The sequence below is a fragment of the Oncorhynchus mykiss genome, chromosome 20 (assembly GCF_013265735.2).
Source record: "Oncorhynchus mykiss isolate Arlee chromosome 20, USDA_OmykA_1.1, whole genome shotgun sequence".
Classification (NCBI taxonomy): Eukaryota; Metazoa; Chordata; class Actinopteri; order Salmoniformes; family Salmonidae; genus Oncorhynchus; species Oncorhynchus mykiss.
This window is the reverse complement of record NC_048584.1, coordinates 23,441,711-23,464,295: the sequence shown is the minus strand read 5'-3', so window position 1 is coordinate 23,464,295 and position 22,585 is coordinate 23,441,711. Positions and strand designations below refer to the sequence as shown.

At 41.4% G+C, this 22,585-nt stretch overlaps 1 protein-coding gene across 2 annotated transcripts in view; it reads left to right on the top strand.

Annotated features, from left to right (window-relative positions):
* The window catches only part of LOC110499201 (cytohesin-3), a 40,436-nt gene that overhangs the window by 5,486 nt on the left and 12,365 nt on the right, over positions 1-22,585 (top strand). Inside the window, exons 1-9 of one of the 2 annotated variants that reach the window (XM_036956031.1) lie at positions 9,206-9,439; positions 16,049-16,131; positions 16,646-16,710; positions 17,122-17,188; positions 17,387-17,505; positions 19,239-19,319; positions 19,509-19,621; positions 20,876-21,024; positions 21,099-21,210. In XM_036956031.1, the coding sequence (XP_036811926.1) occupies positions 16,673-16,710; positions 17,122-17,188; positions 17,387-17,505; positions 19,239-19,319; positions 19,509-19,621; positions 20,876-21,024; positions 21,099-21,210 (679 nt within the window). In that variant the 5' untranslated portion in view covers positions 9,206-9,439; positions 16,049-16,131; positions 16,646-16,672. Of the gene's footprint in view, positions 1-9,205; positions 9,440-16,048; positions 16,132-16,645; positions 16,711-17,121; positions 17,189-17,386; positions 17,506-19,238; positions 19,320-19,508; positions 19,622-20,875; positions 21,025-21,098; positions 21,211-22,585 lie in introns of those variants that run through there. The other variant, XM_036956030.1, reaches the window with a different exon arrangement.

Sequence of the window (22,585 nt, the reverse complement as noted above, 5' to 3'; positions counted from 1 at the left end):
ATTAAGTGCTCTGTTGGAATGTGTTTTTTATTAAGTGCTCTGTTGGAATGTTTTTTTACAAAGTGCTCTGTTGGAATGTTTTTTTTATTAAGTGCTCTGTTGGAATGTTTTTTTTACAAAGTGCTCTGTTGGAATGGGGTTATTACTAAGTGCTCTGTTGGAATGGGTTTATTATTAAGTGCTCTGTTGGAATGTTTTTTTTAACGAAGTGCTCTGTTGGAATGGGGTTATTACTAAGTGCTCTGTTGGAATGTTTTTTTTACTAAGTGCTCTGTTGGAATGGGTTTATTACTAAGTGCTCTGTTGTAATGTTTTTTTTACTAAGTGCTCTGTTGGAATGGGTTTATTACTAAGTGCTCTGTTGTAATGTTTTTTTTACTAAGTGCTCTGTTGGAATGGGTTTATTATTAAGTGCTCTGTTGGAATGTTTTTTTTACTACGTGCTCTGTTGGAATGGGGTTTTTACTAAGTGCTCTGTTGGAATGGGTTTTTTATTAAGTGCTCTGTTGGAATGGGGTTATTACTAAGTGCTCTGTTGGAATGATTTTTTTATTAAGTGCTCTGTTGGAATGGGTTTTTATTAAGTGCTCTGTTGGAATGTTTTTTTTATTAAGTGCTCTGTTGGAATGTGTTTTTTATTAAGTGCTCTGTTGGAATGTTTTTTTACAAAGTGCTCTGTTGGAATGTTTTTTTACAAAGTGCTCTGTTGGAATGTTTTTTTTATTAAGTGCTCTGTTGGAATGTTATTTTTACAAAGTGCTCTGTTGGAATGTTTTTTTTATTAAGTGCTCTGTTGGAATGGGGTTATTACTAAGTGCTCTGTTGGAATGTTGTTTTTACTAAGTGCTCTGTTGGAATGGGTTTATTATTAAGTGCTCTGTTGGAATGTTTTTTTTACTAAGTGCTCTGTTGGAATGGGTTTATTATTAAGTGCTCTGTTGGAATGTTTTTTTTACTAAGTGCTCTGTTGGAATGGGTTTATTACTAAGTGCTCTGTTGGAATGTTTTTTTTACTAAGTGCTCTGTTGGAATAGGGTTTTTACTAAGTGCTCTGTTGGAATTATTTTTTTACTAAGTGCTCTGTTGGAATGGGGTTTTTACTAAGTGCTCTGTTGGAATGTTTTTTTTACTAAGTGCTCTGTTGGAATGGGGTTATTACTAAGTGCTCTGTTGGAATGGGGTTTTTACTAAGTGCTCTGTTGGAATGGGGTTATTACTAAGTGCTCTGTTGGAAGGTTTTTTTTACTAAGTGGTCTGTTGGAATGGGGTTTTTACTAAGTGCTCTGTTGGAATGGGGTTATTACTAAGTGCTCTGTTGGAATGGGGTTTCTACTAAGTGCTCTGTTGGAATGTTTTTTTTACTAAGTGCTCTGTTGGAATGGGTTTTTTACTAAGTGCTCTGTTGGAATGGGTTTTTTATTAAGTGCTCTGTTGGAATGGGGTTATTACTAAGTGCTCTGTTGGAATTATTTTTTTGTTAAGTGCTCTGTTGGAATGGGTTTTTATTAAGTGCTCTGTTGGAATGTTTTTTTTATTAAGTGCTCTGTTGGAATGTGTTTTTTATTAAGTGCTCTGTTGGAATGTTTTTTTACAAAGTGCTCTGTTGGAATATTTTTTTTATTAAGTGCTCTGTTGGAATGTTTTTTTACAAAGTGCTCTGTTGGAATGTTTTTTTTATTAAGTGCTCTGTTGGAATGTTATTTTTACAAAGTGCTCTGTTGGAATGTTTTTTTTATTAAGTGCTCTGTTGGAATGGGGTTATTACTAAGTGCTCTGTTGGAATGTTTTTTTTATTAAGTGCTCTGTTGGAATGGGGTTATTATTAATTGCTCTGTTGGAATGTTTTTTTTTACTAAGTGCTCTGTTGGAATGGGTTTATTATTAAGTGCTCTGTTGGAATGGGTTTTTTACTAAGTGCTCTGTTGGAATGGGGTTTTTACTAAGTGCTCTGTTGGAATGTTTTTTTTTACTAAGTGCTCTGTTGGAATGGGGTTTTTTACTAAGTGCTCTGTTGGAATGTGTTTTTTACTAAGTGCTCTGTTGGAATGGGGTTTTTACTAAGTGCTCTGTTGGAATGGGGTTTTTACTAAGTGCTCTGTTGGAATGTTTTTTTTACTAAGTGCTCTGTTGGAATGGGGTTTTTACTAAGTGCTCTGTTGGAATGTGTTTTTTACTAAGTGCTCTGTTGGAATGGGGTTATTACTAAGTGCTCTGTTGGAATGGGGTTTTTACTAAGTGCTCTGTTGGAATGTTTTTTTTACTAAGTGCTCTGTTGGAATGGGGTTTTTACTAAGTGCTCTGTTGGAATGTGTTTTTTACTAAGTGCTCTGTTGGAATGGGGTTATTACTAAGTGCTCTGTTGGAATGGGGTTATTACTAAGTGCTCTGTTGGAATGGGTTTTTTACTAAGTGCTCTGTTGGAATGGGGTTATTACTAAGTGCTCTGTTGGAATGTGTTTTTTACTAAGTGCTCTGTTGGAATGGGGTTATTACTAAGTGCTCTGTTGCAATGGGTTTTTTACTAAGTGCTGTGTGTCTTGTCAGTATTTCTTGTGTCCGGATCCTGATAACCTTAGTGACACCATCTCTCTTTCAACATGCTTTCTTCTATCTGACCGTGGGAAACACCAAGGAAACCCCTTTCCTTCCATTCTCTCTGGGCAGAAAGTGTTTTTTTTATTAAGTGCTCTGTTGGAATGTTATTTTTACAAAGTGCTCTGTTGGAATGTTTTTTTTAACGAAGTGCTCTGTTGGAATGGGGTTATTACTAAGTGCTCTGTTGGAATGGGTTTATTATTAAGTGCTCTGTTGGAATGTTTTTTTTAACGAAGTGCTCTGTTGGAATGGGGTTATTACTAAGTGCTCTGTTGGAATGGTTTTTTTACTAAGTGCTCTGTTGGAATGGGTTTATTACTAAGTGCTCTGTTGGAATGTTTTTTTTACTAAGTGCTCTGTTGGAATGGGTTTATTATTAAGTGCTCTGTTGGAATGTTTTTTTTACTACGTGCTCTGTTGGAATGGGGTTTTATTAAGTGCTCTGTTGGAATGTTTTTTTTATTAAGTGCTCTGTTGGAATGTGTTTTTTATTAAGTGCTCTGTTGGAATGTTTTTTTACAAAGTGCTCTGTTGGAATGTTTTTTTTATTAAGTGCTCTGTTGGAATGTTTTTTTTACAAAGTGCTCTGTTGGAATGGGGTTATTACTAAGTGCTCTGTTGGAATGGGTTTATTATTAAGTGCTCTGTTGGAATGTTTTTTTTAACGAAGTGCTCTGTTGGAATGGGGTTATTACTAAGTGCTCTGTTGGAATGTTTTTTTTACTAAGTGCTCTGTTGGAATGGGTTTATTACTAAGTGCTCTGTTGTAATGTTTTTTTTACTAAGTGCTCTGTTGGAATGGGTTTATTACTAAGTGCTCTGTTGTAATGTTTTTTTTACTAAGTGCTCTGTTGGAATGGGTTTATTATTAAGTGCTCTGTTGGAATGTTTTTTTTACTACGTGCTCTGTTGGAATGGGGTTTTTACTAAGTGCTCTGTTGGAATGGGTTTTTTATTAAGTGCTCTGTTGGAATGGGGTTATTACTAAGTGCTCTGTTGGAATGATTTTTTTATTAAGTGCTCTGTTGGAATGGGTTTTTATTAAGTGCTCTGTTGGAATGTTTTTTTTATTAAGTGCTCTGTTGGAATGTGTTTTTTATTAAGTGCTCTGTTGGAATGTTTTTTTACAAAGTGCTCTGTTGGAATGTTTTTTTACAAAGTGCTCTGTTGGAATGTTTTTTTTATTAAGTGCTCTGTTGGAATGTTATTTTTACAAAGTGCTCTGTTGGAATGTTTTTTTTATTAAGTGCTCTGTTGGAATGGGGTTATTACTAAGTGCTCTGTTGGAATGTTGTTTTTACTAAGTGCTCTGTTGGAATGGGTTTATTATTAAGTGCTCTGTTGGAATGTTTTTTTTACTAAGTGCTCTGTTGGAATGGGTTTATTACTAAGTGCTCTGTTGGAATGTTTTTTTTACTAAGTGCTCTGTTGGAATAGGGTTTTTACTAAGTGCTCTGTTGGAATTATTTTTTTACTAAGTGCTCTGTTGGAATGGGGTTTTTACTAAGTGCTCTGTTGGAATGTTTTTTTTACTAAGTGCTCTGTTGGAATGGGGTTATTACTAAGTGCTCTGTTGGAATGGGGTTTTTACTAAGTGCTCTGTTGGAATGGGGTTATTACTAAGTGCTCTGTTGGAAGGTTTTTTTTACTAAGTGGTCTGTTGGAATGGGGTTTTTACTAAGTGCTCTGTTGGAATGGGGTTATTACTAAGTGCTCTGTTGGAATGGGGTTTCTACTAAGTGCTCTGTTGGAATGTTTTTTTTACTAAGTGCTCTGTTGGAATGGGTTTTTTACTAAGTGCTCTGTTGGAATGGGTTTTTTATTAAGTGCTCTGTTGGAATGGGGTTATTACTAAGTGCTCTGTTGGAATTATTTTTTTGTTAAGTGCTCTGTTGGAATGGGTTTTTATTAAGTGCTCTGTTGGAATGTTTTTTTTATTAAGTGCTCTGTTGGAATGTGTTTTTTATTAAGTGCTCTGTTGGAATGTTTTTTTACAAAGTGCTCTGTTGGAATATTTTTTTTATTAAGTGCTCTGTTGGAATGTTTTTTTACAAAGTGCTCTGTTGGAATGTTTTTTTTATTAAGTGCTCTGTTGGAATGTTATTTTTACAAAGTGCTCTGTTGGAATGTTTTTTTTATTAAGTGCTCTGTTGGAATGGGGTTATTACTAAGTGCTCTGTTGGAATGTTTTTTTTATTAAGTGCTCTGTTGGAATGGGGTTATTATTAATTGCTCTGTTGGAATGTTTTTTTTACTAAGTGCTCTGTTGGAATGGGTTTATTATTAAGTGCTCTGTTGGAATGGGTTTTTTACTAAGTGCTCTGTTGGAATGGGGTTTTTACTAAGTGCTCTGTTGGAATGTTTTTTTTTACTAAGTGCTCTGTTGGAATGGGGTTTTTTACTAAGTGCTCTGTTGGAATGTGTTTTTTACTAAGTGCTCTGTTGGAATGGGGTTTTTACTAAGTGCTCTGTTGGAATGGGGTTTTTACTAAGTGCTCTGTTGGAATGTTTTTTTTACTAAGTGCTCTGTTGGAATGGGGTTTTTACTAAGTGCTCTGTTGGAATGTGTTTTTTACTAAGTGCTCTGTTGGAATGGGGTTATTACTAAGTGCTCTGTTGGAATGGGGTTTTTACTAAGTGCTCTGTTGGAATGTTTTTTTTACTAAGTGCTCTGTTGGAATGGGGTTTTTACTAAGTGCTCTGTTGGAATGTGTTTTTTACTAAGTGCTCTGTTGGAATGGGGTTATTACTAAGTGCTCTGTTGGAATGGGGTTATTACTAAGTGCTCTGTTGGAATGGGTTTTTTACTAAGTGCTCTGTTGGAATGGGGTTATTACTAAGTGCTCTGTTGGAATGGGGTTATTACTAAGTGCTCTGTTGGAATGGGTTTTTTACTAAGTGCTGTGTGTCTTGTCAGTATTTCTTGTGTCCGGATCCTGATAACCTTAGTGACACCATCTCTCTTTCAACATGCTTTCTTCTATCTGACCGTGGGAAACACCAAGGAAACCCCTTTCCTTCCATTCTCTCTGGGCAGAAAGTGTCTGTGTTTGTGCATGATTTGTGTGTATGATTTGTGTGTGTGTGTGCATGATTGTGTGTGTGTATTTGTTCTTTGGGACTGTAGGTTACGGTGTTGAGGGGCAGTTAATTCTGTCAATAGGCTTTTCTTATCAGAAATGGGCACCTTGACAACAATTATTTTTTCAAATTAATACTTTATTATTTTATGTTGAATTCATCTCCATTTTCCTGTCAATTCCTTTGGCTTTCATTCTGTATCTTGGAGACTGTAATTATGCCTTTTATCAATCTCACTGGGCATGGAAACATACATGTTCTTTGAGAAGAACATCAATACAAACTGTCTTTGGGGTGTTGAAGTTTTATGAGTTGAAGTTTTACATTAGTGGTTTCCTGCCCCGAATCTACACTATAGGTCTATTTCGTTGGCCAGCAGTCTTTGTTGTGGCGGTAGGGTGAGGGGTGTGAGGGGACATTAGGAAGTCATTATTGCCATGCTGTGGGTGCCTTTTGGCTGGTCTGTAGCTCGAACACTGCCTGGAGGGCCTTCTGGCTTGCACAAGGCATCTGCTAGCTACAGCCATAGGCTATATGGCTACATCAGATACAGCCAGTCAACTAACTAGCCCCCCTACACAGCTGTTTCTCTCTCTGCCCTTCTGGTTTGTCAGAATAAGTCCTGTTTTCTTTCTTATGTTTTCTTTTACCATCCTGTGTCTTACTGTCTTCCTTCCCGACTGTATCTTCATGACATATTTCTACTCTGTGTGCTATATGATCCATGTTATATTTAAAGGCCAAAATAGGCTTTAACTTGATTATTTTGAGATTACCAGAATGAGAATATAATATGTTTGTCCATCCTTAAGGTAGCCTTTATGAGGCCTCCTACCATGTTGCCTTATTGAAACAGCTTAAAAGGAGATTTAGAAAAAAATTATTCTGTTCATTTTGACTGTTAAGATTGAGTTTAGTGTATTGTGGGACGACATTGAAGGATTAGGCTATACAGTAGACACACACACACACACACACACACACACACACACACACACACACTGTTTAAGGGGTGAGGCATCATTGGCACTGCACAGACTAGGTTTAAGGAGGGATTGAGAGGGACTCTTAAAGGATTCCAGTACTGCTGCCTCATCTGTAGAGAAACACCACATATGGAATTGATTATGGGGAATACTGAGGAGGCTTCCCAATGTGTTTTCAGTGCCATAGAAGAGAGGGTAGTGGACTAGCACGTACGACTGTCTGGAAGAGTTGGCATGTCCCACAGATCATTTTGTTTGGATGCAATCTATTGCCTCGATTGTTAATGAGTTATCAAATTAGGAAGAATGAGAAGAGAGACAGACAGGGGTGGAGTTCAGATGGAGGGGGAGAGAGGAGAAGAGATGGAGAAGGAAAGCGAGAGACTGAGAAATAGCAAAAGAGAGAGAGAGAGAGAGAGAGAGAGACGGTACTTTCCTTGAGTAATAATGATCTTATTTCACTAGTAGGGGAACTAAATGGAAGTAGATCCAATTTTAAGGGGGTAGTTAGAGGCTGGATAGAGGCTGGAGGCTACGTGGGTTGTGTGTGTTTCTTGGCCAGGCTAGGTAACTGCTGCTCTCTGGTAGAGCTGGGCAATATGGACAAAAATCCATATCATGATAAATTGACTGAATTATCATGATAACGATCAATTGAACGCTAAGTTTACAACATTAGTGTGCACCAGTTACTTTTTTACATTACCCTTTAAACTACTACTACTACATTTAATGTTGTGGCTATCAATTATCCCGTTAGCAATAGCCTATATTAAGACTTATTTCATTTCAAATGTCACATTCCGCTAGTAAAGGCTACTTATCGATATCAGTAAAATGTCCTCAATAAATGGTTAGTTCGGTCGGTATCAATAATTTTTGGTTTATCATCCCAGCTCTACTCTCTGGAGCACTCAGCCCTGTGGCCCTGCGAACACAAGTATGTAGAACCAGAACACCTATTTAGAGTTCACAGGCATTCTAAAAGGAAGAAGTGTGCTGTGCTTGTGTTTTCAGGGATTCTAAAAGGAAGAAGTGTGCTGTGCTTGTGTTTTCAGGGATTCTAAAAGGAAGAAGTGTGCTGTGCTTGTGTTTTCAGGGATTCTAAAAGGAAGAAGTGTGCTGTGCTTGTGTTTTCAGGGATTCTAAAAGGAAGAAGTGTGCTGTGCTTGTGTTTTCAGGGATTCTAAAAGGAAGAAGTATGCTGTGCTTGTGTTTTCAGGGATTCTAAAAGAAAGAAGTTTGCTGTGCTTGTGTTTTCAGGGATTCTAAAAGGAAGAAGTGTGCTGTGCTTGTGTTTTCAGGGATTCTAAAAGGAAGAAGTGTGCTGTGCTTCTGTTTTCAGGGATTCTAAAAGGAAGAAGTGTGCTGTGCTTGTGTTTTCAGGGATTCTAAAAGGAAGAAGTGTGCTGTGCTTGTGTTTTCAGGGATTCTAAAAGGAAGAAGTGTGCTGTGCTTGTGTTTTCAGGGATTCTAAAAGGAGGTGTGCTTATAGCTAGTAACTACACAAGACACACAGGTAGACATCAAAGGTGTGCTTATAGCTAGTAACTACACAAGATGTACATGTAGACATCAAAGGTGTGCTTATAGATTGTATAAACGTCCACCTTAACACAATAACACAGAAGTCAGTAAATGTCTTAGGTGTTCCATGACTGTTATTTTGAAGTGGCCTGTGTATCTAGTCTTTCAAGCCTCCAGCAGGTCAGCCAAAGACAGCTTTGCTCCGCCCGGTCAGAGTAGACAAGCATCAACATCCTGGACTTCCAGGCAACAATCTCCAGGCAGTGGTTTTGTCTTCAGTCTTCACAGTCACTCAACCCCCATCCAGCTCTCTGATTAGAAGTGGGTGCCAGAAACAGCATCAATCTCATTCCAAGGTGTATCAAATCTGCATAAATACGAATGTACTGGCAGCAGGCATATGGGCGTGAAGTATCCGGCCCTAGCTGATATAAGGCCCCAGCACATCAAATAAAATATTTACATTCTAGTGGTGATCCTGAGCAGATGTTGGGCATGAGGGGACATGATGTCTGGACAGACCAGGGTGGAGGGAGGGACCACCCGGATGGATGGATCACCCCCTAGCAGGGGTCCGCTCCCTCTCCCTAAAACAGCAGATTACACAATGCAATCATTGGATGGCAGTTTAGTTTAGCTCCCCAGTACTAGATCTTAGATCTCTCTACACCCGGGTACTAGATGCTGCTCTAGTAGCTAAACCCCAAGATATTACCCCCCACAATCTTTGCTCTCCTCCTGCCCAAAGATTTGAGCTATTACTGCAAAATAATGGTATAGTGATCGCTCCTGCATTGTCGTATACACGACAATTCATAGATGCACATAGATGGATCCACAAAGCAGTGAGGTGCAACATACTCAACTATTGAAAAGGCCAAACAGCAGCCAGATCATACGTTCATGAAAATAATACACTTCCATTAGCTACACTGACTAACATAGAGAATACAGTACACACTCATCATAACCCACTGCCCTTTGACTTGCCCTGTACTAATCATTCCCCAAATTCTTGCGTCTTGACAAACTGCCAGGTCGCATCCCCGTACAGCTAAACAAGACTACAAATGTTTGTTACTGTGTCTGTCCGTGTTGTCACTGCCAAAGTCAGTTACAGAAGAGAGAGAAAGAGTGGCTGGCTGGCTGGCTGGCCATTGGAAACAACATCTGTGGGTGTGCACTGTATACATCCCACTTCCACTGTGGCCGTCAGCCCCATGGTCCGATTGGGATTAAGAGCTGTGGGGGTGGGTATTAGCGGGTTTAAAGCCAGCTGGCAGCACGAGCGTGTGCCTGTGTGTGTGCTACAGTTTGTATGTATGCATGTACAGTGCTGTGAAAAAGTATTTGCTCGCTTTCAAATGTTCTCTTTTTGCATATGTTTGATACGGAGTATTATCAGATCTTCATCCAAAACCTAATATTAGAAACTGAGTTTAAAAAGAAAATAATACTTTTATTTTTTATTTAATTAACACATTTATACAACACCCAATTCCCCTGTGTGAAAAAGTAATTTCCCCCTACACTAAATAACTGGTCGTGCCACCTTTAGCTGCAATGACTGCAATCAAATGCTTTCTGTAGTTGTTGATCAGTCTCTCACATCGCTGTGGAGGAATTTTGGCGAAGCATCCCCAAACCATCCCAATACCACCACTATGCTTGACCGTTGGTATGAGGTTTTTACTGTGGAATGCAGTGTTTGGTTTTCGCCAGACATCATGGGACCAATGTCATCCAAAAAGTTATTCTTTTGACGCATCTGTCTGTGGAACATTCTCCCAAGAGTCTTGATGATCATCTAGGTGCTTCCAGGTGCTTTTTGGAAAACTTGAGTCAGCTTTCTATTTTCCATTTATCATCCTTGAAATGTTTCTACAACTTGATTGGAGTCCACCTGTGGTAATTTTAATTGATTGGACATGATTTGGAAAGGCATACACCTGTCTATATAAGGTCCCACAGTTGACAGTGTGCATGTCAGAGAGCAAAAACCAAACCATGAGGTCGAAGGAATTGTCCGTAGAGCTCTGAGACAGGATTGTGTCGAGGCACAGATCTGGGGAAGGGTACCATTTTTTTTATGCAGCATTCAAGGTCCCCAAGAACACAGTGGCCTCCATGATTCTTAAATGGAAGAAGTTAGGAACCACCAAGACTCTTTCTAGAACTGGCCGCCCGGCCAAACTGAGCAATCTGGGGAGAAGGGCCTTGGTTAGGGAGGTGACCAAGAACCCGATGGTCACTCTGACAGAGCTCTAGAGTCTCTCTGTGGAGATGGGGGAACCTTCCAGAAGGACAACCATCTCTGCAGCACTTCACCAATCAGGCCTTTATGGTAGAGTGATCAGATGGAAGACACTCCTCAGTAAAAGGCGCATGACAACCCACTTGGAGTTTGCTAAAAGGCATCTAAAGACTCTCAGACCATGAGAAACAAGGTTCTCTGGTCTGATGAAACCAAGATTGAACTCTTTGGCCTGAATGCCAAGCGTCACATCTGGAGGAAACCTGGCACCATTCCTCAGGTGAAGCATGGTGGTGGTGGCAGCATCATGTTGTGGGGATGTTTTTCAGCGGCAGGGACTGGGAAACTAGTCAGGTTCGAGGGAAAGATAAATGGCGCAAATTACAGAGAAATCCTTGATGAAAACCTGCTCCAGTGCGCTCCGGACCTCAGACTGGGACGGAGGTTCACCTTCCAACAGGACAACGACCCTAAGCACACAGTCAAGGCAACGCAGGAGTGGCTTTGGGACAAGTCTCTGAATGTCCTTGAGTGGCCCAGCCAGAGCCCGGAGTTGAACCAAATCGAACATCTATGGAGAGACTTGAAAATACCTGTGCAGCAACGCTCCCCATCCAACCTAACAGAGCTTGAGAGGGTCTGCAGAAAAGAATGTGAGAAACTCCCCAAATACAGGTGTGCCAAGCTTGTAGTGTCATACCCAAGAAGACTCAAGGCTGTAATCGCTGCCAAAGGTGCTTCAACAAAGTACAGAGTAAAAGGTCTGAATAGTTATGTAAATGTGATATTGCAGTTTATACATTTTTATGCATTTTTTATCGTTTCTAAAAAACTGTTTTTGCTTTGTCATTATCGGGTATTGTGTTTTCATTGATGAGGGTAAAAAAACAATTTAATCAATTTTAGAATAAGGCTGTGACCTAACAAAATTTGGAAAAAGTTGAGGGGTCTGAATACTTTCCGAATGCACTGTATTTATGTATGTATCAGAGGAGGCTGGATTGGAGGAGCCATAGGAGGACTGCTCATTGTTATTGATGTAATAAATGGAACGGAGTCAAACTTGTGGATTCCATAAATTTGATGTTTGATACAATTCCATCCATTACAATGAGCCCGTTCTCCTATAGCCCCCCCCCCCCCCACCGGCCTCCTAAGGTATGAGGTTGGTGGCACCTTAATCGGGGAGGACGGGCACATAGTAATGGCTGGAGCTGAATAAGTGGAAAGGTATCAACAACATCAAACCGATGGCTTCCATATGTTTGATACCATTCCATTCATTCTGTTCCAGACATTATTATGAGCCTTCCTCCCCTCAGCAGCCTCCACTGATGTGCATGCATCTGTATATGTGTGTTTGTATCTATGTGCGTGTGTCTGTCTATGTGCTCCTGCATCTGCGTGTGTGCATGACGTGTGTCCCTGTAAATGTGTGTTTGTGCGTGCATGTGAGGCCAGTGAGGGGAGTCCAAGTGGTATAAAGTTAAAGGGATTGGTGACAACAGGCTTTAGATTACAGGTTATAGCCAGAGGAGGCTCTCAGAGACAGCCTGCCTGGCCTGTCTATCTCATCCCATCTCCCTGCTGGGGCCAGTGGGGTGACAGGGTTCTCCCATGCTCCAACACACAGACCAGGCTAGCTAGAGGACAGTAAAGACAACCCGCCAGGCTGTGCCCATTACCCAGTTTAGCTTTTAAAATGGTAAGTTGGCCCATGTACAGTAACAGAGTATGGGATTTGGTCTAAGTCCTACTCTGTTTGACTGGTCAAGCTGGGATGAGTGGGGGTTTTAGTTATAGATGGTTATCACACTTTCCAGTCCAACAAGTGGATAAAATGTGATGAAATGGACAGTCTGTTTTGGGTCTATTTGAATGTGTATCATGTGCAAGGGTAGTTTGTACTGTAAGCTGACTAAACATAATGAGGTGGGCTTTCTTACCCCCAAATGTATCCCATTCTTGTCAGAGATTCTACAGAGGAATGTGCACAGATCTCAAGTCAGAAGTTGTCTCTGTTACTGTATCATCAACTACCCAGTTGCAGAGGGAGGGTAGTGAACAGTTGGTCGTTTTTGGATGAGGACTTCATCGTAGGGATTTACTCCTAAAATGAGATTGAGGGGATTTGTTTTGGGGGTAAATGTATAGAGGGTTATGGTTATTTATAGATTTACAGAGGCTCTGCTCTGTGGTGCACATGTTGGAATTTATTTAACCCCTGCCCCCTGGCACCATTTTTGCACCTGCTCAACCCAACCTGTCACTCCACTGACTGGAGTAGATTTGACAGAGTAGATGTGTAGCTATTTCAGTGGCACACAACTGCAACTCTCAAATCAATTTGAGATTCAGATAAAACTTTGTTGACATACACTACCGTTCAAAAGTTTGGGGTCACTTAGAAATGTCCTTGTTTTGTCCATTAAAATAACATCAAATTGATCAGAAATACAGTGTAGACATTGTTAATGTTGTAAATGACTATTGTATGGAATATCTACATAGGTGTACAGAGGTCCATTATCAGCAACCATCACTCCTGTGTTCCAATGGCACGCTGTGTTAGCTAATCCAAGTTTATCATTTTAAAAGGCTAATTTATCATTAGAAAACCATTTTACAATTATGTTAGCACAGCTGAAAACTGTTTTTTGATTAAAGAAGCAACAAAACTGGCCTTTAGACTAGTTGAGTATCTGGAGCATCAGCATTTGCTGGTTCGATTACAGGCTCAAAATGGCCAGAAACAAAGACCTTTCTTCTGAAACTCGTCAGTCTATTCTTGTTCTGAGAAATGAAGACTATTCCATGCAGGAAATTGCCAAGAAACTGAAGATCTCATACAACGCTGTGTACTATTCCCTTCACAGAACAGCACAAACTTGCTCTAACCAGAATAGAAAGAGGAGTGGGAGGCCCCGGTGCACAACTGTGCAAGAGGACAAGTACATTACAGTGTCTAGTTTGAGAAACAGATGCCTCACATGTCCTCAACTGGCAGCTTCATTAAATGGTACCCGCAAAACGCCAGTCTCAACTTCAACAGTGAAGAGTCGACTCCGGGATGCTGGCTTTCTAGGCAGAGTTCCTCTGTCCAGTTTCTACGTTCTTTTGCCCATCTTAATCTTTTCTTTTTATTGGTCACTCTAAGATATGCCTTTTTCTTTGCAACACTGCCTAGAAGGCCAGCATCCCGGAGTCGCCTCTTCACTGTTGACATTGAGACTGGTGTTTTGCAGGTACTATTTAATGAAGCTGCCAGTTGAGGACTTATGAGGCGTCTGTTTCTCAAACTAGACATTCTAATGTACTTGTCCTCTTGCTCAGTTGTCCACCCTGGCCTCCCACTCCTCTTTCTATTCTGGTTAGGGCCAGTTTGCGCTGTGCTTTTCCTTCAAAAACAAGGACATTTCTAAGTGACCCTAAACATTTGAATGATAATGTACCTGTGGCACCTAGACGGTGTAAACAGGTGGAATACAGACTGGTGAAGAGACATTAACGACTGCTGAAAGTAAGACTGATAAAGACTTGTTTTGTTGATAAAGGAACCATTCAGTTGTTGTGACTGTCAGAGCTCTGGACCCTGTTAGATTCACAAATGACTCTTTCTCTGTCTGCCAACTGGAGACTCTACTAAACTAATTTCCTGGATTAGTCAGAGGGCGGTTGCCAGGGTGGATTGTATTAGCAATCTAATTTGTAAGACCCCCTACCCTATCTTCATGTTTAATGTCCACCACCACTGGACCAGAAGGGTCCATTTATTACCCGTTTTAAATGTACCTTCCCTGCTTTTGCCCAGCTTGTTTCCCTGTTGACCTGATAGATGAAGGTGTGTTTTGCAGGGTGATATAATGGTCAGAGCAGATGTGGTGTAGGGAGGCTTCTGAAGGGAGCTCAGCCTCACATCTCGGCTGCTTAAACCAGACGGAATGCTGCACTCATGTGGTGTGCTCAGTCTGAGCCGTGTTCAGTCTGCTTTAACCAGGCTAGCTCCCATGCACCTTCTCATTAACATCCATGATGAATCAGATAGTAATCAGCCAGATGAATTTACCCAGACGGTCCTATTAACCAGGAGACATATTAGAGCCTCTGGTCTCAGGCAGGGGAAAAACCAGGCTATGTTCTCTCTATGCAGAATATCATCCATCCAACAAGCAAATTACATACATCTAAATATATTGCTGTAAAAAGCAATAATCTAATATGCGTTGAGTGGATGACGCACATTATTATAGAAATAGACTCCAATGGGTTTCTGGTGAACAGGATTTAAGATTTCTTGTGTTCTTGGTAATAATAAGACAATTCAGTACATTTCTGCTTTGAAATAGGCCAAATTGAAATGAGCAGACATTTCCTATCATAGATAACATTGTGCCACTTCAAATAATAACTTTAGTCATTTCTCAATTGAGAGCTGTGTCAACTTGAACTTGAAACTAATTGCATCACATTCAGTCACAGTTCCACTGAGATTGTATAACCAAAGCGAGGTTAACCCCGAGGATAGCCAGCTAATTATTGTCTCTATTTGGATGTTGAACTCCAGTCAGTGATTATTGTAGCTCCACATCCCTTCTATTGTCGTAGAGCAACACGGACAGCAGCACAGTGAACCAGGAGGAAATGCTTAACTGGCTCTCTGTCTCACTACCTGACCCCCGGACACAAAGTGCAACATAGGATTACATAAAATAGTTAAAGGGAACAATCATTTTGACTTGACTAGTTAAATAAAAGTTAATTATAATTTTAAAAATACTTTACACGGGCATTTGTTTAATTGTTAGTCTTATTAATATCATTGCTGCGATCAATGTTTAGAGCCCTGAGCACCTCTTGTAAGAACTCGAGTTGCCAACTGCTAAATTAGCACTGGGCAGCTCTTGGGTAGGCTCCCATGTTATTTAATTGGCAAGACATGGCTTTAGTTCACTGGTAATGTTATTCGGTTCTGTATAAAGGGAAACTGTGAAGTAAATACTGTATGTTTCCACAGTATCTGTACGCAGTGGCTTGGCATTGATATCAGTCTTGTCATGGTCCTGCTTTATGAAGAGAGATTTAGTGGGTGTATATCTGCCTCTTAGCTGGGTTAATGAAGCCGGATCACAGAGACCCTTCTCTGGTGGTTTCACTGAGAGAGAGAAAGAGAGAGAGGGATAAAGATGGAGAGAGGGATAAAGATGGAGAGAGATGGGGGAAGAGAGGGATAGAGATGGAGAGAGGGATAGAGAGAGGGATGAAAGAGGGATTGAGAGAGAGAGAGAGCGCGAGGGCACTCGTGTCCGCTTCACCTCAGCTCTAAACCCTTGGGCGGTTAAAGAGTCGAGGGCGACGGTTGCGTTAATTTACCAAATTCGCATTTAATGAACGGAAACTTAATCTGGATTGGTTTTATTAATAGAATATTCCCGAGCATTAAAAAGGGTCAGAAAACACTTTCATGTGGAATAGTTAAGACCATTAACCTTTTTTTTTCACAAATTAAGACAAATGTATCTGCTTTGATGTGTGTGACACGGAGTGTAACAAGATGCATCGGCAGTAGACTAAGGATGTTTCTCTCCCTGTGATCTCTCTCTTCTAGTACCTCAGGATCTCTCACTGGAAGAGAGGGGTGAGCTGTCAAACATCCGGCGGAGGAAGAGAGAGCTGCTGGATGATATTGAAGTGGGTAGCCTTGAAGTTGCTTTGCCTCGGCTTCGTAGCTGGGAAAGCTTTGAGGAAGAGTGTATTGTATTTTTCTGACGTGCTCGTGTACAGATGTAGGACCTTTAATTTGATTATATTGTTGCAATATATTTTCTACACCGCCGGAAATGCAAAGTTGTAGTGTATTCAAAGTCTAAAAAAGACTTATAAAGTTTGTAATTTCCACTTTAAAATGTCCGACTTGATTTGCCCTGACAAAAAAATGTATCAACCCCTACAAAAATCTCCATTAATTATAATCCACACAATAGTTATCATGTCCTGTTGCTGCAGGATTATTTTCCTTGTCAAATTAATATTCTACATCTGTAGCCTCTATCATTTTCTCAGAATCACTATTTTGGATCTCTGTCAGTGTCTCTGTTCATTCAACATATGTTTTTGTACAGTACTGCTTTCACTCTTGAAGAGGTTTCTCAGAATACAGCCTATTCCAAGAATCCAATTATATTTATTTTTCTTCCCCTCTCAGCGCTTGAAGTTTGAGATAGCTGAAGTCATGACTGAGATTGAGCAACTAACATGTGTAGGAGAAAGGTGAGTGAACAGCCCATGGTCTCATTCACTGGTGCTTGCATTTGTTTTAACTAACTTGAATAGTGAAGAATTTTGTGCAGTGCTTTCAATCAACCTTAGTCGATGAACCATATCTAATTTCCATACCCAAAATGTGACAGAACTACCTTATAATCTAATTTATCACCATCAGCCTGCTTCGTTTCCCATCACTAGTTGATCCCTATTGGTATATCCGGTGAGAAAAGACATGTCTTAAATCTGTCTCTATGGGTCACAGGCACTAATGGGTCACAGGTGTCCGAACAGACCAAGGTTAAAAAGGCACCTGTGGCTTTTTACATGTAAAGGATTAGTCATGTGTTTGTAGGAGAGGTTGCTTGGTTGTATTGTGGGTTTTTCATGGCTTTCCTTCCACTTCATGTCTCACAGCAAAACAACACAGCGGAACAAACAAATCGCCATGGGGAGGAAGAAATTCAACATGGATCCTAAAAAGGTATTTTCATGTGTATGTGTATAACCAGACCCTCAGGGTTCAGGGAGGGCCACGTCTAAGTATTTTCTTCCGCCTTGGGATAGCTTTTGTGGTGGTGTTGTGTCCAGTAATGGAACCCTGTGATATACTGCTCTGCTAGAATCATTCACCCTTGATTGAGATAAACAGCCCACTGTCTGTCGTCCATTTTGTCTCCAGGGGATCCAGTTTCTCCTGGAGAACGACCTTCTGCAGCACACCCCAGAAGACATCTCTCAGTTCCTCTATAAGGGCGAGGGCCTGAACAAGACGGTCATCGGAGACTACTTAGGGGAGCGGTAAGCCATCCTATCTATCTACCTAGTAGAGAAACTGTTTTCCCTCCCTGTCGTGCTCCCAAAGCCGCGCTGCAGATTTATGTCCACCGCGTGATTAGTCCATTCGCTCGGCGAATATAAGGCCATCCTAGCGGGATATTATGGTCTGGATTTATTGATGAAAGTGACCACCAGGTTCCCTTGGAATACAAATCACCTTGGCAACGAGTCGTCGTGGGTGTCTCTGGTCTCGTCTGCCCCGCTTATGCCAACTCACTGTGGACACCTGCGTAGCAATAAAAATAGTTAATTCTCCACAACTCAACCCAGAAACACAATGTCAGGTAACAGAGGATGGGCGTCAGCTTGGGACTAGAGATACGGCAGTTTAAAGGATTTAAAGACAGCACTGTTGGCAGCATCAGATGATATCAGAAGTGAAAGACCGGGAGGTTAGGTTATATGAAAAACAGGAGGAATAGATGAATGGAGAGAGAGAGAGTCTATGTATTGAAAGAGATGTGCAGTGTGACGCAGACTGTGTGTGTGTGTGTGTGTGTGTGTGTGTGTGTGTGTGTGTGTGTGTGTGTGTATGTGTGTGTTTGCATCAGACTGTGTGTGTGTGTGTGTGTGTGTGCCAGACGTGGGTGTGTTGGAGTCAGTCGTCAATATTAAATGTCTAGATGTTAAATCTATGATCCCCCATACGTCCTCTACTGTTCCCGCCTCTAAACCCAGAGGGAATGATCAAAGAGCCAGCCCACTCAGTGGAAATAACTGTAAACATTGGTGGGGCGGCTATACTTAGCATTTAGTCCTAATTGAGTTTACGGGAGGATCTGGAACCTATCATTACACACACTGTAATTACAGATTTAATGGAGAGAAAGAGAGCGAGAGAGGGATGGAAAGGGAGAAAGAGTGGGCGAAGCTGTCTTAAATGACACAATCGGACAGGATCTTTGGTAATATGTTAGTAATCCTGTCCTGATTTCCTAGCTCCTCTTATTACTCCGGTTGATACAATACAAGGTTGGATTTTTTTTCCACAGATCATTGTTTTAAGTGAGATTCAGACATACATTAGTAATAAAGCTGTTTTTTTTTTTGATCAGCTTCTTTCTCAGGTATTTCTCTCTGTACACACAGCAACTCTTATTTACTTGGAAAACATTGTTACAGAAACATTTCCTGAGTTTGGTTTCCTTCTGAAGTTTATGAGCGATACATAATACAATGAGTTTTCAGGCTCAGGAACATTAAATTGGATGTTAAATGAACCACCTCAGAGGACCACAGGTCACTATGCTTCAAAGGTGATGTTGACTTTCTTCAACAAATCTCTCTCACAAAAGACTGTGTGGATTCTGTTGGCTTGTTTTTCACCAATCAAATGCATCCTTGACCATGTCAAGCTTCAATAGCTCAGCACCTCAAGGTATTGGGATCCATTTCAATAGGCCAGCTGTTAAGATTGCTTCCAGACTCTTGAAGAGTTGTTTTGTATATCAATGAAGGAAGAACATTTTCTGGAATTCAAAGGAAAAGGCATTTGCTTGGGCAAAATAAATCATTTGCAGTGGAAATGTTGTTTTTCCCTTCTGGGCTCAACCTGCGTGTGTGGAACTATTAAATCTCTTCTCCAGGAAATGTTTTGGATATTCCCTTGACAATATTACCACTCTTTGCTTTGGAAAAATGCCTTGAGAAAAAAAAACACTTCCTGATTGGAATACCTGTCTTTGTGTCCCCAGAGATGAGTTTAACCTCAAGGTGCTGCAGGCGTTCGTAGAGCTCCATGAGTTTGCTGACCTCAACCTCGTCCAGGCCTTAAGGTGAGCTGCATGTTTCCATCATCTAACAGGGAACAAACTAAACAAAACTGCTTTTATAAGGGACAGATGGAGACGTTTCTACATAAAAAGAGACTCTATATGGTACACACTCAATACTGATGATGAAAGTTAATTGTGTTCATCTGTGTTCGATGAAGTGTCTGAATGTTTCTGCTCTGTCTGTTGCAGGCAGTTCCTGTGGAGTTTCCGTCTTCCTGGTGAGGCTCAGAAGATTGACCGGATGATGGAGGCGTTTGCCTCGCGGTACTGCGGCTGTAATCCGGGGGTTTTCCAGTCAACAGGTCAGATCCTCAACATTCAACATTAAGTCTGTCTAGACCCACGGGGGTCAAAACGCTGCTACATTGAAACTTGACATTCACTATTGGTAAGCCCCATAGGGGCTCTAGTCAAAAGTAGTGCACTGTCTAGGGAACAGTGTGCCATTTGGAATTTAATGATAGTGAATGTCCATTCACTGTTTTAGATTAGTTCCTATGAGTTGACCACTGTGGGTCTAGGTCACCCTCAGCCTTGCATTCTCCTTATACGGAAGTAATTCAAATATCACTAATGAATACTTCCTGATCTTGATTGGAGACCTTTGCCGTTGCCATCTGTCCTGGGTCAAAAGTTCACATGTGGAATCAACAACAAGTAGTTTAGCCACCAAAACATCTGGCCATGTAAGCATCTCTTAGGTGGATGAAATGCAGTAGGAACGGATGAGACAACTTCTTATTCCCACACAATCCAGAATTATTTACAAAAAAGAGCTACAGTAAGGATAGTATTTCCACCATAGGTAATACATACTTTATAGTTCATTTTCTATGCCTGTCATGGCTCTACCCAGAGAGGGAGGGACTGTGCAGTGAATCTGTGCTCTTCACACAAGACACATCCCACTTGGCACAGAAGTCAATTCAGTGTCTATTCCGCATTGGTTCAACGTCATTTCATTGAAATGACGTGGAAACAACGTTGATTCAACCAGTGTGTGCCCAGTGGGATCTCTGCTCTGAGTAAACCAGGGCAGAACAACAGTACTGTACCAGAATTCCTAACACACTCAGTGGGGGGCTCTGTGGTAGAGACAGACAATGCACTCCGTAGCTCTGGACGGACAGACGGACGGACGGACGGACAGACAGACAGGAGTGCGTCAGAGGGAAACAGAGAATAATCATTTATGTACAGACATGGGCTGGTATGTGTCAGCAGGGAATTAATGTACCACCAGTACAATGGAATGTCTACTTTCTACGGACTCTGGGTTTTAGGTTCCGTTAATCCCAAAATGTAGTGCAGGAGTGTCATGGATGCAGGAGTGTCATGGATGCAGGAGAGCAGAGGAAAAGAAAAGAAGAAGTTGTTTATTGCTTCTAGATCAATATTCAGATATGATCGATATATTGAGAACAACAGTCTTCCCCAAACACATTAATTGACTCTAGTGTCTCGTATCCCTGGTTAACCTCAGTGAAAGGCAGAGAGGTGTGTCTGTTGAGGTGCGTATCAGTAGTAAATATTCATTACTTCTCTCCCTCCTGCAGACACCTGTTATGTGCTGTCGTTTGCCATCATCATGTTGAACACCAGCCTGCACAACCCCAACGTCAGAGACAAGCCCCCTGTAGAGAGATTCATCTCCATGAACAGAGGTATCAACGAGGGAGGAGACCTGCCAGAGGAACTACTCAGGGTAAGACAGAGATAGTGTGCGTGGAGAGGAAACCTTTCCTCCATTACTCAACCTTTTTGTATTCTGTTTTGCAGAATTTATTTGATAGCATCAAAAATGAGCCCTTCAAAATCCCAGAAGACGATGGCAACGATCTGACACACACGTTCTTCAACCCTGACAGAGAGGGATGGCTACTGAAACTAGGTGAGTGACGACCAAAGAATCCACATCTTGGTACTTGGTTCACCAACATACATACAAATGTACTCTCTCTGTATTCGCCACGTTTAGGGCAGATGGAAATGTTAGCGATGCGAGAAATGTTGCGCACTTGGCGAAGCAACTCTTTCGTCTCGTATTGTGTTTCTGCACTACTGTCTCGTTCTTCTGTTTCCCCCTCTCTTGCTCCAAGCATGGTCTGTGTGATTCTGCTGCTCCTTGCTCTGTCGTTCCTTTTATGTCCTTACTGCGTCATTGTTGTCTCTGTTGAATTAGGTAGTGTTTTAAATGTGCCCTCTTGTTTTCCCTCACACCCTTTGACCTGTCACCTTTCTGTTCTTTGACTGGCTGTTTCTTCTTACTCTGCGCTAGGAGGTAGGTACTCCCCCTAAATCCCAGTAGAAGTTACCCCTAACCACTGATACAGGGTCAGCTTTTCCCCATCCCCATGAATGGTTATGGTTAGGATTGAGGGTGGCGGTAAACTGATACTAGATCTATGGTTTAGGACAGCTTCTACTCCTACCCTCCCTCCCTCCCTGCCTCCCACCCCTCTGCTTTACCTCATCCTGAGGTCCCATGCTAACAACATTTAGCTCTTATCTTCCAAGTCAACAGATGTATTAGCTGCTGGCTGGTTAGTGGTCATCTATTAGCTTGTTTGTTGCAGAGATGTGTGTGGATCTGTGACTTATGGTTGACAGGGGTGATGGGGTTATCTAGAATGGGTTGTGTGATCTCTTTGATCTTGGATGAGGATCCACCCATCACATTCCTCCTCTGACTGGCCAACATCTGTCTCACACAGCTCCCATTTATGTTAACCATGATAACATGCTATTTCACTTTTGGGGAACGGTGTACGGCCAGGAGTTTTACAGCCCTCGTTACCCGACCAGGAAAAACTGAGGACCAGTTATTATTGGCTTGTAGCTAGTGTTTAAAAATAGGGACCTAGAGTGATCAGGAAAAACTCCTGGCCCTAGGAAGGGGTGCATTTCCTTTATTTAGGTCATGGGTTTGCACTATGAGAATGTGTTCTGTATGCTAGCTACAGTATGTGCTGATCCTGTGGTGTTCTGAGTTCCTCCATCCTGCTGCTGCTGCCCTCCAGGCCTGAAACACCTCCTGCTGTGAAACACCCCCTGCTGCTTCCCTCCAGGCCTGAAACACCTCCTGCTGTGAAACACCTCCTGCTGCTGCTGCCCTCCAGGCTTGAAACACCTCCTGCTGCCCTCCAGGCCTGAAACACCTCCTGCTGCTTCCTACTTCCTCCTATCTGGTTGCATGTCAAATGGAACCCTATTCCCTATATGGTGCACTACTTTTGATCAGGGCCTGTGTATTGCACTATGGTGCA